Below are 13,183 nucleotides of genomic sequence, written 5' to 3' on the forward strand. Positions count from 1 at the left end.
ATGTAATACAAAAATTAAATACTTTTGTATTAATAAAAGCATTAAAACTTCATTCCTTTTCATTAAATATCTTTAGTAAAGGATAAGGGTAGAAATTCTATTTTGGGACTTCAAGGCTAAAAACATGCCAATGAATAATAATTAGATTAATACTTCAAAAGAGAAGTTATTTTAAGATCTTTCACTTCCATATAAGGAAAGATTAAACGATTTGCTTTGAGTAATAAATAAATTTGATGAGGCGTAAGAATACAGAAAAAAGCATATGGCTGGACTTTTTACTCTTTTTAATCATCCTATAAAATGCAGAGCGCAAGATTTTGCGTGGCTTTTTGTTGTTTATCTTGCTAAAATAAAATCCGTCAGCTTAGACGGGATATCTGTTCCCCCTCTCCCGCTTTGGAGAGGGGTTAAACTGCTATTTCGCCATCGCAACTTAATAAAAGAAGATTATGCACAACTGGACTCTTCAATCATGTTGCTCTCAATACTAATTTACTAAAAAATCATTAGATATATATATATATAAAATCAAAGAATGAAACTAATTTACAAATTCGGAAAAAGACAAAAAAAGTAAGTAACATTTAAAACAATAAATCAAAATGGAAAAACGCTTAAAGCAGCTGAGTCCAAATTTGTTTTATTTTAATTATAAAGTCAGAAAAACAATTTTAGCAGAAAACAACAAAAATTATAAAAATTTAAGACATCTGTCTTAAATTTTTATAATTTTTGTTTTCTGCTAAAATTGTTTTTCTGACTTTATATATATATACATACACACTATTGAAACAATACTATAAATTTGCAAATATTGAAAAAAAATAGTTATAAAAATCAAACACAGAATACAAAAGTCAGATTGTTCAATTGCGATAATTTTTCAGATTTGTAGAAATTTGAAAGGTGTTAGGATATCAAATATTAAACTATGCCTTTTTTCCTAATTTAATTTCTTTACAATTAATAGTTTTTACAACTACTACTTTAATTTTCATTGAGCAAAGTTATTATTGTCTTATTGTGAAACTAAATGATAAGTAAAAAGTAATGATGCTTAGTATTATTTAATTTTCATAACGTCTTCAGCTTCCATCAATCCAACTGTTATCATTTTTATTATAGTCAAGGCTCGAAATAACCCCAGTCATGAGGTTGGTTTAGTGCAGATTTTCTAGTGGACATTAAAATAACATCTGGTAAAATAACTATGATGTAGATAACTGGACTTGACCAGAAGTATTGGTCTTTATAGTGAAGGTGTCACACTAAGAAGCTAAAACTGTATTTTGTTATTTTGTAGATACTGTTATCATAGTGTATTGTAGAAAAAATATACACATGTTTTCTATAGGAGAATAATGTTTGTTTTCTTACGTTGATATTTGGTTTCCCTTAATAGTCTAGTGCTATCTTTTTATTTTTTTTTTTAAAAATAAAAATGACTATGAATACCCAAAATTATTTATCTACATTCAGGAATAGAATACTAAATAGAGTGTTTAACAAAAATTAACATATCAAACATCCAAATCAAGAATGCTAAAACACTGATTTCTGTTCAAATAATTTATCTCTCTCTCTCTCTTTTTTATTTTTTCTAAAAAGCAATTTGAAATTATTTGATTATGTGGTTGAAATCAGAAAAAAAATAAGTGGATATGAATCATAGTAAATTCAAGTTATATCTTCTTTTACAGATTTGTTTTCAAATTGATTATTGAACAAGATAAGTTTCAAAATATTTCCTCCTGAAATCAAAAATAATTAGTTAGCAGTGGCTTTTGATTTGTTCATTGGTTTTACTAATTTATAAATTTGGTACTTTTAACTAATTATTAAATTGGTTAATCTAAAACAATATGACAATTGTTTTTGATACATATCTAATAGCCAGGTGTAGGATAAATTTTGCTGATATTTCTTACTGTGCAAAGGGAATAAACAATTTTTGCAACTGAATACCTTATTAATCTCTTACAGAATACTGCAAGCTGGCTAAATAATTTATCCATTAGGAAATTTTTTTTATGTCTCCGGATCTTGACATGCCTATAATCAAATTATTGAAGTATTTGTAGCTAATAATGTAAAATCAAGATTTTCTCCTAAACCTCCACCAAATAGATGGAACATAAAAAGTGACTGAAAAGTTTTTGTTCATTTACCTTCTTACATAATTTTGCCATTGATCTGATTTTCCTTTTCATAATAGAAAAGGCTTGAGAAACTTTTCATTTAGTAAAATATTTTTTTGAATTGTTAATACTGCTTGATTTATATTATTTTTAATACAAAAATATAAAAGGTAGGACAGCACATTTGCTACCGTTGAGAACATTTAATTTGCAAAATAGATCTTAAATTGTTATTTGTTGTTAATATTGTTTGATTTGTGTTATTTTTTAATAAAAAAGTATATAACGGGAGAGAGTAAGCTCATTTGCTACCCTTCAGAGCATTTGATTTGAAAAATAGATCTTAAATAGTTATCTATTGTTAATATTGTTTGATTTGTAATATTTTTAATAAAAAAATGTAAAAGGTTAGTGAGTAAGCACATTTGTTACCCTATAGAACATTTGATTTGCAAAATAGATCTTAAATAGTTATTTATCGTTATTATAATATATGTAGTTTAAATGTCTCTGTTAAAATAAAATTTATATTATATTTTTGAGGCTTGAAAATTTCAATATCCAATGGTTTTAAGAGGAAGTCATTGTTTTTTCAGGTGGACAAGTTTAATCCTTTATGCCAAGAAACCCTTTCTGTATCATCAAGGTCATCCTCTACCTCCGATTATAATGTTAATCCTGCTAATGAAAGTAAAATCGTAGAAGAACCAGATTCTTCAAAGACAGATGTTGCACCAAGCACTGTGCTGTCATCAGAAAATTTTGTTGTGCCTCAAATACCTAGTTCTAAAAAGCCATCTCCACCATTTAATAGGAAACTGACCACTCGCAATGCTGCAATTATTTCCTCTGCATTAAGTGAAACAAAAGTGGAAGACAGATATGCGGTCTTTCAAGACATAGATGCTATACCAAGTATTTTTGATAATCCTACCATCGTATTATCAAATCTCAAAGATGATCCGTTGGGTTGTGAAACCATTTCTGAGAATGAACTAAAAGAAGAAAGTCCTGAAAAATGTGAAATCAAAACATCCACACCCATAGTTTTTGCCGAGCTAGATCCTTTGGGTAATGTACCGTTTATAGATAAGAGGGACTTTTTCCAGGACATAAAAAATCCACCAAAAAAAGTATTGAAAGATTTGGTTGGAGGCGAAGAAAACTCAGTTGATGCCAACAGCAGTCTTGAAAATAATCAAATAACTTCTTGTAACAGTTCAGACCTCTTTCCGTCATCTTCAAGAAATGACTCTTTCGAGGAAGTACCAATCATTGAATCTCTTTTACCAGATCAAAAGCCAGATAACCCTTTTGCCATCAGTTCAATACCATCGGGAACTCCTCCAAAGCTTCCCCCGAAAAGAACAATGACCATAATCACTTCCGATTTTCCACCTAGTAAAGAGGATCAAAATTGGGAGTCCAAGAATCCTTTTAACCCATTTGTTGATGATGATTTTCCTGATATTCCACCTCCAAACTCGCCTCCTCCCCCACCCCCTCCACGATTGCCTTCTAAAGCCTGTGAAGCTCCTTCAGTTACATCCCCACCACCTCCGAGGCCACCGAGCCGATCCAATGGCATCCCAACACCTCCTTTGCCGAAAAGGAAAGCACAATTGTCATCTGCAGGTAACACATGGTTCTCGTTTGACCATGAAGCTTTAAGTTTTCCTGTTGTCCATTCAACGTCTAACGTAGATTATGTTCCCCCACTGCCTTCCCCTGCCAGGAAATTCCCTTCTAGCATCTCTGAATCTTCAAACAATAGTAGTGCATCCAGCAGCCCAGCCGCAAACCACAGAGCTCAGTCTGTTACAAACGCTCAGATCGATGAGGGTTATATTGTACTCGCACAAAATAGCCTTCCCGAAACACGCCATTCCTCCATTGAACAAGAAGAAAGCAATGGATCCTCAAAACTTTTCTCAGAAACATGCCACACAGTTGAATCAAAAGAAACCTTAGACTCCCCGCCTCTTCCTCCCAAGCCATTATCTATAGCTCGGCCAAGGCCGTCACCCAGTAAAAAAACATTTGCTTCTATGAATAGCTCTTTAGGTAGCTCAATGGCTGAGAGTTCTTCTAGCTCACTTGCATTTTCAAGTTCAGAAGAGAACAAAAAGGGTTTAAGTGTTGGTAAGAAGACATTTTCTTCCGTGACTAGTTCTTCGTTGTCTGGCTTTACCGCTGAGAGCTCCAATGGAGCACACTCTTCGAGCTCTCTAGCATTTTCGAGTTCAGACGAGAATAAAATGGGCAGCAGTGCTGAAGGCCTTTTCCACAGCAGTAGCAGTTTTGGTGAAAATCACGCAGATGTATTTTTTCAGAATGACTCAGTTAGTAAACAGTCTTCCACATCTGAACTTGCCAAAGAGCTCAGCCCTGACAGCATTTTCCGCCGAAAGAGTGATCCTTTTGCCGACGACTTCTTTCTCTCTCTTTCTAGGAAATCAAATGACATGCAGAAAAATTCTAAGGGTGTTGATTTACATTTTGAAAGTTTAGAGGTAAGTATACAGTTCATTACTTACTAAGTATAGAGTTCTTTACTTTAGAGTTTAAATGAACTTACATGAACGAGAAATTTTTCAAGAATGATTTTAAATATTTTTGTTACATTATTTTTAATATTTTAAATCATTCTTAAAAAATTTCCCATTCATGTAAGTTCATTTGAATTCGCTACTCGCTTTATAGATTTCATTTCATGTTTTATTCTCTTTTTTTCTTTATATTTTATTTTCTGTTTTTACTTGATATTTTTACTTATATTGTGTTCGATTTAATTTGTTGTAATTTTTTTGAGCTGTCCTCGCACTATTGTATTGCTATATTTTGCTTTGGCTATATTGATACAATATTAGAAAGTACTCCTTTTTGCAGATATAATTGTGTGAGCTGATGAAAAGATTATATCTTTTATTTTCCAAATTTTCCTAAAAAAAAATTTCGGAATTTTTTTCCTTCTGGTTTCTTGTTATTTTTATTATTATTTTTCTTTTCCCCCCTTTTTTCATTGTTCTTTAATATTTTCCATGTTTTCTCTACATTTTGAACTTATTTTATGAGTTCTATTTACTTGCAGCTTATGCACAGTAAATGAAACTTATTGTTTTTCTTAATTTTCTTCGTGTTTTTCTTCTTTCTTTTTGTATTTATTTATTATGCTATATATATATATATATATATATACAACAAAATAAATAAATACAAGAAAACACGAAGAAAAACAATAAAGTTTTAATGCAAGTGAAGCTAAAATACCTGATTAATTTCCAAATAATTAATTTAAAAATAATTGAATACTTATGAATTTTGAAAGCAATTAAGTAAGCACATACTTTTTGATTGATTGGAAATTCAAATTTTACCAAAACATCAAAATATTCTCGGATAGAATTGAAATATTTTTCAATTTCAGATGAATATTGTTTAGACTTTCTTAAAAATTTAATGGAAAATTTCAAATCCTCTAAATTTTTTGGAGTTTCTTGAAACCTGGAAACACAATAATAAGAATAAAATGACGAAAAAAAATTAAGAAATCATGTAAGTTATTCTTAGTATTTCAGCTTAAATTTAACAAATAATTAATTATTATCATAAACTAAATTATTTTCTGTTGCACTGATAGCTTAATTTATATATAAATGAAAGAGTGATTTGCCAGATTTATGCATAACAATGTGCAATACAGTGCTTAAAGAAACGATAACTTACCACATAGAAACAGGATAATTNGTTATGAGACCCCTCAAGTTGAAATGACTTCTCTCAATGCTTCTTCCCCATTGAAAATTTCTTTAATTTTCTTATCAATTTGAAAACTGTATTTAACACAACTGGGGTAAAAAAAAGAGATCAGAAGTATAATCTTTGAGATGTTTATATAAATGAAACATTTATTCAGACACTTGATAGCTGATCAATTGTGAATAATCATCTCCATAGGTCCTCATGACTTACAGGTATGCATTACTTTATTTCTGTGAATCATGGGAGGTTTATTTTCCAAGAAGGTATTAACCATGTTCCCTATCAGCAAATGATAAGTAGGTGTAAGGGGATGTGAACCTAATAATTGAAACGTACTGAGGAGAGTACGCTCCTATTTGGTATCATATGTCTAATTTGAGTATCTATGCTAATAGAAAAATTATATTTATTTATCTGTAGCTACATCCAGAATTATGTATTATATCAAACTTCTTTATATATTCTTTTTTATCTTTCTTATTGTTTAAATAAATATTCTTGTAGATATTTACAGTATCCTTGTAGATATTATTTAATTATTTCTACATCTTTGAGAATATTCTAAAAAAAATTTACGGTGTTAAATTTCGTTATTAGAGTACCCTTCCCGTAAACGGACAAATTTTTTGGTCACATGAATGTCCGCTTAATGGAGGTTTCACTGTGTATATATATATATATTCTAATTTATCATTTGGGGTAGTGACTATTTTAGTAACTGTAATTCATTCTGGATTATAGGGATAAGACAAATGTTTAAATCGAAATATTAGACAGTGAAAATCACCATGAGATTCGCCTGTAGTTCTCAATCATGTATTTCTGTGAAGTACAGATAAATCTCAGTGTGACTATCACATACTCTTGAGTGGTACTGTCATTCATCCATGAATGTAATTTTCTTGTTTGTTTTATCTTTTCAGGCATCTTCGTAGGAGAATCTTCAAAGATCCAACTTAGCAGAATTTTTTTTAAGTGTAAATATATATATTATTATTACTATATAGAGAATTTCATGAAATGCTAAAGGTGTAAAAGTACGCTTTAATGAGTTATCTTATATTAAGAAATGTATTGAACATTTTATCTAGTTCCTGGTGAGAATATTATAGCCTTGGAAAAAATTCTCACTCAGTTGTATATTATCTCTGCAATATTTGATATTTTCATTACATTTTAAGGAAAAAAGCTGGTCTTCCCCTTTTGTTAGATTTAACAATTCATTGTTAAAATCTTAGATCTGAACCCTTTTCTTTATTATTTTTTTAAAAAAATTGTTAGACAGGGCCGTCTTAGTAGTATGCAGGGCCCCCGGGCACAGAAATGTTTTGTTTTCTTGTAGCATGTCATACTGCTTAAAATCGAACTAAAAAACTTCACATACATAAAATAAAGCACTTTTAACATATGCAATAATTTGAACAAATTTAAATACATTTTGATTTCCACAAAAAGCTGAATCCACAAAAAAAACTTCATTGGAACGTAGAAAAATAGTTTTCTGTTGTCTTTTTTAGTTTTTCTGGTGATAAACTATTCAAATTATTGTTGCTTGCATAATAATCAATCACTATTTGTAGCAAGAAAAACAAAATACACACTTTATACAATAGAATATATTTATTTTTAAAAATATATAAGACAATGTTATTTATTCTTTAAATACAATTTATAAAGAGTAAGATTCTCAAGGGCCCCCTGAATGCCTGGGGCCCTCGAGCACTGCCCGGGTGTGCCCATGCACAAAGACTGTACTGTTGTTAGATATTTTTAGATAATAATGTATACAGATTTAATTGTCTTAAATTGATATATTGGTGGAATTAAAATTCTAGTTGTACATTTATGTATCTATTTTTTAGAACTGTTTGTTTATAAAATAATTTTAATTTCTTGTAGAACGTTTATTGTTTGCATTTACTTTACTTTTTTACATTTAAAGCCAAGATCTGTTTCTGCTTAGATAGTTGACTATAGATCTGAATAAACAGAATTATTTTTTTTTAAAGAGTTTTCTGTCTTTGAACTTTGAACTTTTTTTGTCTTTGGTTCCAGTGTTATCTGGAACCAAGATAACACTGGAATAAACGATAATAGCTAAGTATAAAAACGTACTGCTATTTAAAATTTAAACTCGTGATTTTCAGTTTAAAGAAAGTTATCAACATTTGTTTTCCATAAGTGTATTTATTGTTCAAGAAAATATAAGTTGACCCTCTAGTTTTTTTGAAGTGTTCTCTGCAATTAAATTTAAAAAAAAACGTTATTTTCAACATAATTTTGAAAATTTTTCTTTTAATGGTTTTAATTTCTAAAGAAGTAAAACATATTGTTTAACATTGTGTTCTTAAGTATACTATTTTATCTTTGAACTTATTCAAGGAAAATTTTCCATTAACCTAAAATGAATTTGTATTAGGTAGAAATGTAATAAATGATTTTTAAATTACTAAATCTTTTCAATTACTAAATCTTTTCAATTAATATTAGTTTTTACCAAATTCTAATTTAATAAAATGTGTCTTTACATTAATATTTAGGTTTTTATTTAAAATTCGAGGAATGTGATTATGACTTTGCAAAAATTTGTATGTGTCATAGTTCTGTTTTTAAATTTGAAACTGCTTTTATCTATTTATTTTAGTTGATAAGTTTTCTATGACATTTTTAATTATATGTGTAAGTTCTTTGCGAATTGATGGCAGAATAAATCTTGGGAATGTTTTATCAGTATAATTTGTGTAATTTTTTTTAATAAAAATTCAGTTTATTGTGATAATTTTGATAGAACTTCTAAATATTAATAATGCATTAACTAATAAAAAGTTTAATGAAAATTAAACTATTAATCAGATTTATCTTCCATTTTTATATATTTATAATCAAAACAGTATTCACTAATCATTATGGATTTTATTACATTATCAAATTTATGTCTTGTATGTTTGTTCAATTGTATAATTTATATGTAAGCTATGTTTTATTCGAACAAATTATAAATTAAGTGCCATTTCTCATGAAAAGCTAACATAGTCTTTTATTTCTATTGTTATATTTTAGTGCCATTTTTATCCCCGTCTGAAAATTAATGAATGAGCAAAACTGCAATTTTAATTACAATGTGTTCCTATACCGATTGATGTAGTTGATTTAAAAAAATTTCTTAAAGAGAGTTGTCTTTTTACTGAATAGTATTACAGTTGAATCCCGTTTTAACAAATTCCTAGGGACCGGAGCAATCGCTATGCAATAACGAAAACTCGTTATACCGCTATTACGACTTTCGACATTAAGCAAAATTATTTCGTTACATTGGAATTTTTCCCATAAGAAAATAATAAATATTGCATATAATAACAGTTTTGTTTTATTTGTTCTCTGCGTGTGGAAAATATCTAATTAATATTTTAAAAGCTCATAAAAGCAATTAAATTAAAAGGAACAATGGATTTTTATCACTTACCTATCGGAAATTACGTTATTCGTAATTTTTTTCTGTACAAATGATTTAGAACCAGTAGACTTCTCCTAATTATGCACATTTTCAAATAACTGAAGTGGAATTCGCTCTTTTGGAAAGCCACATGTATTCTTACTTCTTCAAACATGAATGGGTTGGGGTTTAGTCTTTCCAGGGTGGTCCATTCCGAGTGGTTGGTCTTTTTCGACATGTCCCTTTCATATCTGAAACTTTAAAGTTTGAAGATGTTAAAATATTTGAATTCTGAGATCATTGTGTACTTTTGAAGAATGGAAAAATGTTTTGATCATGAGAGAAAATGAGAATTGTTGCTTATTTTTACCTTCGTTAAATCGAATTTCGTAATATCGGTATTTTTAATTCATTTTGTCTATGGAGATTCATTTGGGGAGTTGGAGAATATTTGTTACATTGAAATTTTCGCTATTTCTGATTTCGCTAAAACGGGATTTGACTGTATTGCATTTAGATGTAAATATCACAGTTGTATAATTCTGTTAAATAGGAAAATGCTTGGAAAAAAAATTGTTTAAAGATATGTTATTGTGAAATATAATGCAAAAGTGATAACCTGGCATTATGATGCTACTTATTATATCGAATTGATTGTTGTTAATTTTAAAGACAAAAAAAAAAGTTTCTATTTATTGTTTTTGTTGTCTTTAAAATATTTACTTAGTTTTAAATCTGCATATTTTTCGTGCCTTATATTTAGCCGTTTTTTTTAGCTACATATTTTAATTGAATGTTAGTATATTTAATGCATTTATATATTAAATAATTTTAATACTTACTTTTTTTAGATCTGTCTTTTTTTTTCTTACTTATAGATGTAATCAATGACTTTTAAAATTTACAATTTTGTTGCCTGAAGCGAACAATTATTGTTTGTTTACTTGTGTAATGGTAATTTATAAGATTTCTTCGTGTTTGCTAAAAGTTCTCTTGTTATGCTTCAAGATGTTTTATGTTATTATTTCTAGAAAAAATTATTTTTAAAGTTTAGAATTACAATGAGAATGAATTTTTTTTTAATAAAGATATGATCATAATGACAATAAGAATCCTGATCTTTTACTTCAATTTTGTAGACTTTTTTAATCTGTCAGAGACTGAATAAAACAACAAAAAAAACCCAGTTCCCTGATGTTTATTAGCTCTTGCAGAGTGGACACCCGGGTTGAAAAAAACAAAAAAAACAAAACAGGTTTGCCTACTTAAAAAAAACTATTTTCTCTTGGATTAAACCGTTTTTTTTTTGTTGGTTTAAACCATTTTTTGTTTGGTTTGAACCGTTTTTTGTTGTTGTTTAAGCCGTGTTTTTTGGTTTAAACCAGATATTTCGTTTTTTTTAAAAACAAGGTTGCCACTCCACAGGGAGAATAGCGAAAACCTGGAAAATACACAAAATTTAAAAATCATCTAATACAACAGGGAATTTTGAGATTTTCTTTAGAAACTGGGAAATATAAAGAATTTTGTTTCTTATTTTTGTGTTTTAAGAAATGGTAATCTATGGGATATTTAAGGATGATATTTGAGCTATATTAAACTATTTCATTTACTATAGCATACCTGCCAAGCATCCTGTTTTTTTAACGAAGATTCCTGTATTTTACGACTCTCCCATATATTCTTAAATATTATATATAAATATTATCAAATATATATATATATATATATATATCAGAGCTCGAAGAAAGTCAGAAATTTTACCCGTCCCTGAGGACGGCTTGTCCAACAATGTGCCCGTCCTCCTTTGAAACTAACCCGTAGCTTCTAAATAAATAAAAATATNTCCATCTCAAATATATATATATATATTATATATATATCAAAATTACCCATGTATTCTCAAATTTCTCTATGTTTGTTGAAGAAATTTTAAAAAAAAATTTTGCCAGTAAAATATTCCCTGATGCAAAAATGCTTCTTTTATTCCTCTAGAGATGGTGCTGTAGCCAGTTCTTCAGTATGTTGAGTGTTTAAAGTTTAAGCTAAATGTAAGTGTTAATATTATTTCCAATTTTCAATTTCTCTTTTTAACTTATATGATTATACATGATATATCAAAACTCTACTCGTAACCTAAAAAATGTTGCTAGAAAAATATAGTAAAATCTCCATTATTTTATTTTTCCAATGTTGGCAGGTATGCTATAGTATTATTTGTTTTAAGTATGTTCAACTGTTCCATTTTCCTCTAAGTTTTTCCAGCAATTGTAACTAGTATAGCTAGACTAATATAGGTTATTCAAGGGCACGGTGATTGTATTTTTCCTCTTAATATCTTGTGTATAATATGTACAGGGAAAACACAAGAAGTTTTTTTCCAGATTTGAGTGACAACCCTGTTAAAACAATACATTGAATAATATTTTAAGGCCTTAATTTAAATTAACCAAACCATTCCAAAGTATTTCATAATATTTGACTGTTCCATTCAGCTATTAATTAATATTTTCAATAAACAATTGAAAATTATCCACTTTTGCTCCTCAAAATATTAACAAAATGATAAAAAAAAGAACAGAATACTTTAAATATGCTTTTGCATTACTTTACAACTCTTCTCTTAATATGCAAATAAACACTCAACATTTAAATTTTATTTTAGTGACATATGTTAGAGAATGTTTTCCCCTCTTGCTTGTATGTAATATAAATATGCTATACTTCATTATAATTTAATTAATATTATTTAGCTGTATACAATTTATAATAGCAATAAATTAAGTTTTATGAAATGTATATTTTTTGTACCATTAAATCAATACAAATTTTAATATATTTTAAGCAGTATATTGTATATATTTTATTTCAAAAATAATTAAAAAGTGCTTAAATAGAATGATTAAAAGGTGCTAAAACGACGCTGGTTGCATATTACATAGTAAAATTAAGATTTAGTACTAATATCTTAAAAATAAATAAAGTATACTTTGCTTCTTTTTTTCATTATTTCAACATATCAGAGTTTGTAATTGTCGTAAAATTTCTGTTTTCCTGATAAAAAATATTTTTTGGTTATCATTATTTTTAGCTTTTTGTTCTGATTTGTGTGTATACAGAACATCTCTTTTGATACGAATACTAATGCAGTTGCTAAAATTATCAGTTTGAATAATCGGAAGATAAGGATTTTCAATTTAATATCTTTTATTTTAATTAATAATTCATACAAAAAAAATTACTTATGAATATAAATGTTAAGATGCATATTCACTCTGTTTTTGTTTCGAAATTATTCGAAACACCAATGTAAAATATTTTATTAAAGAAGTCGTGGACAAATTTTAAATTAATATTGGTATGAACGAATATTGAATGATATTAATACCGATTATTTTTTTAATGCAATGGCACCATTAAAATTTTCTAATTATTGATCTCAAGCTGTTACAAGTCACACAGTGCTCCATTAATAGAATTCTAGTGGAAAAAATATATTAAAACATTTTTTTTAGAATAAAGTAACTCTGGAATGAAAAAAAATAATATTTTGTTATTTTTTTGTGATTTCGTTTTTTTTAAAAATTATTTTATGTAAATAATTGATTTAAAAGAAAAACTCATGATTAAAATTAATGATTTTGTTTAATGAAATAATGAAAGGGATATGAATATAATATAATAATTTACATGCTTATCCCTTTCATTATTTCTTAATAAAATACCATCATTATCACCGAATTCAGTCTTTTTTTTTTTAAAAGAAAAACCATACCCTGAGGTATGCATGTATTAATTATATTGTATGAAAATATTTTTATGATTAAATTAAAAAAAAATTATCGAA

The 13,183-nt window shown here is 27.9% G+C and overlaps 1 protein-coding gene across 1 annotated transcript in view; it reads left to right on the top strand.

Annotated features, from left to right (window-relative positions):
* LOC107437451 (protein disabled) overlaps window positions 1-10,522 on the top strand; it is a 43,034-nt gene extending 32,512 nt beyond the window's left edge. Inside the window, exons 12-13 of the mRNA XM_043049337.2 lie at window positions 2,738-4,654; window positions 6,827-10,522. Of these exons, the coding sequence (XP_042905271.1) occupies window positions 2,738-4,654; window positions 6,827-6,838 (1,929 nt within the window). The 3' untranslated portion in view covers window positions 6,839-10,522. The remainder of the gene's footprint in view (window positions 1-2,737; window positions 4,655-6,826) is intronic.
* Window positions 10,523-13,183: the final 2,661 nt, after the last annotated feature.

This window comes from Parasteatoda tepidariorum, chromosome 2 (assembly GCF_043381705.1).
Source record: "Parasteatoda tepidariorum isolate YZ-2023 chromosome 2, CAS_Ptep_4.0, whole genome shotgun sequence".
NCBI lineage: Eukaryota > Metazoa > Arthropoda > Arachnida > Araneae > Theridiidae > Parasteatoda > Parasteatoda tepidariorum.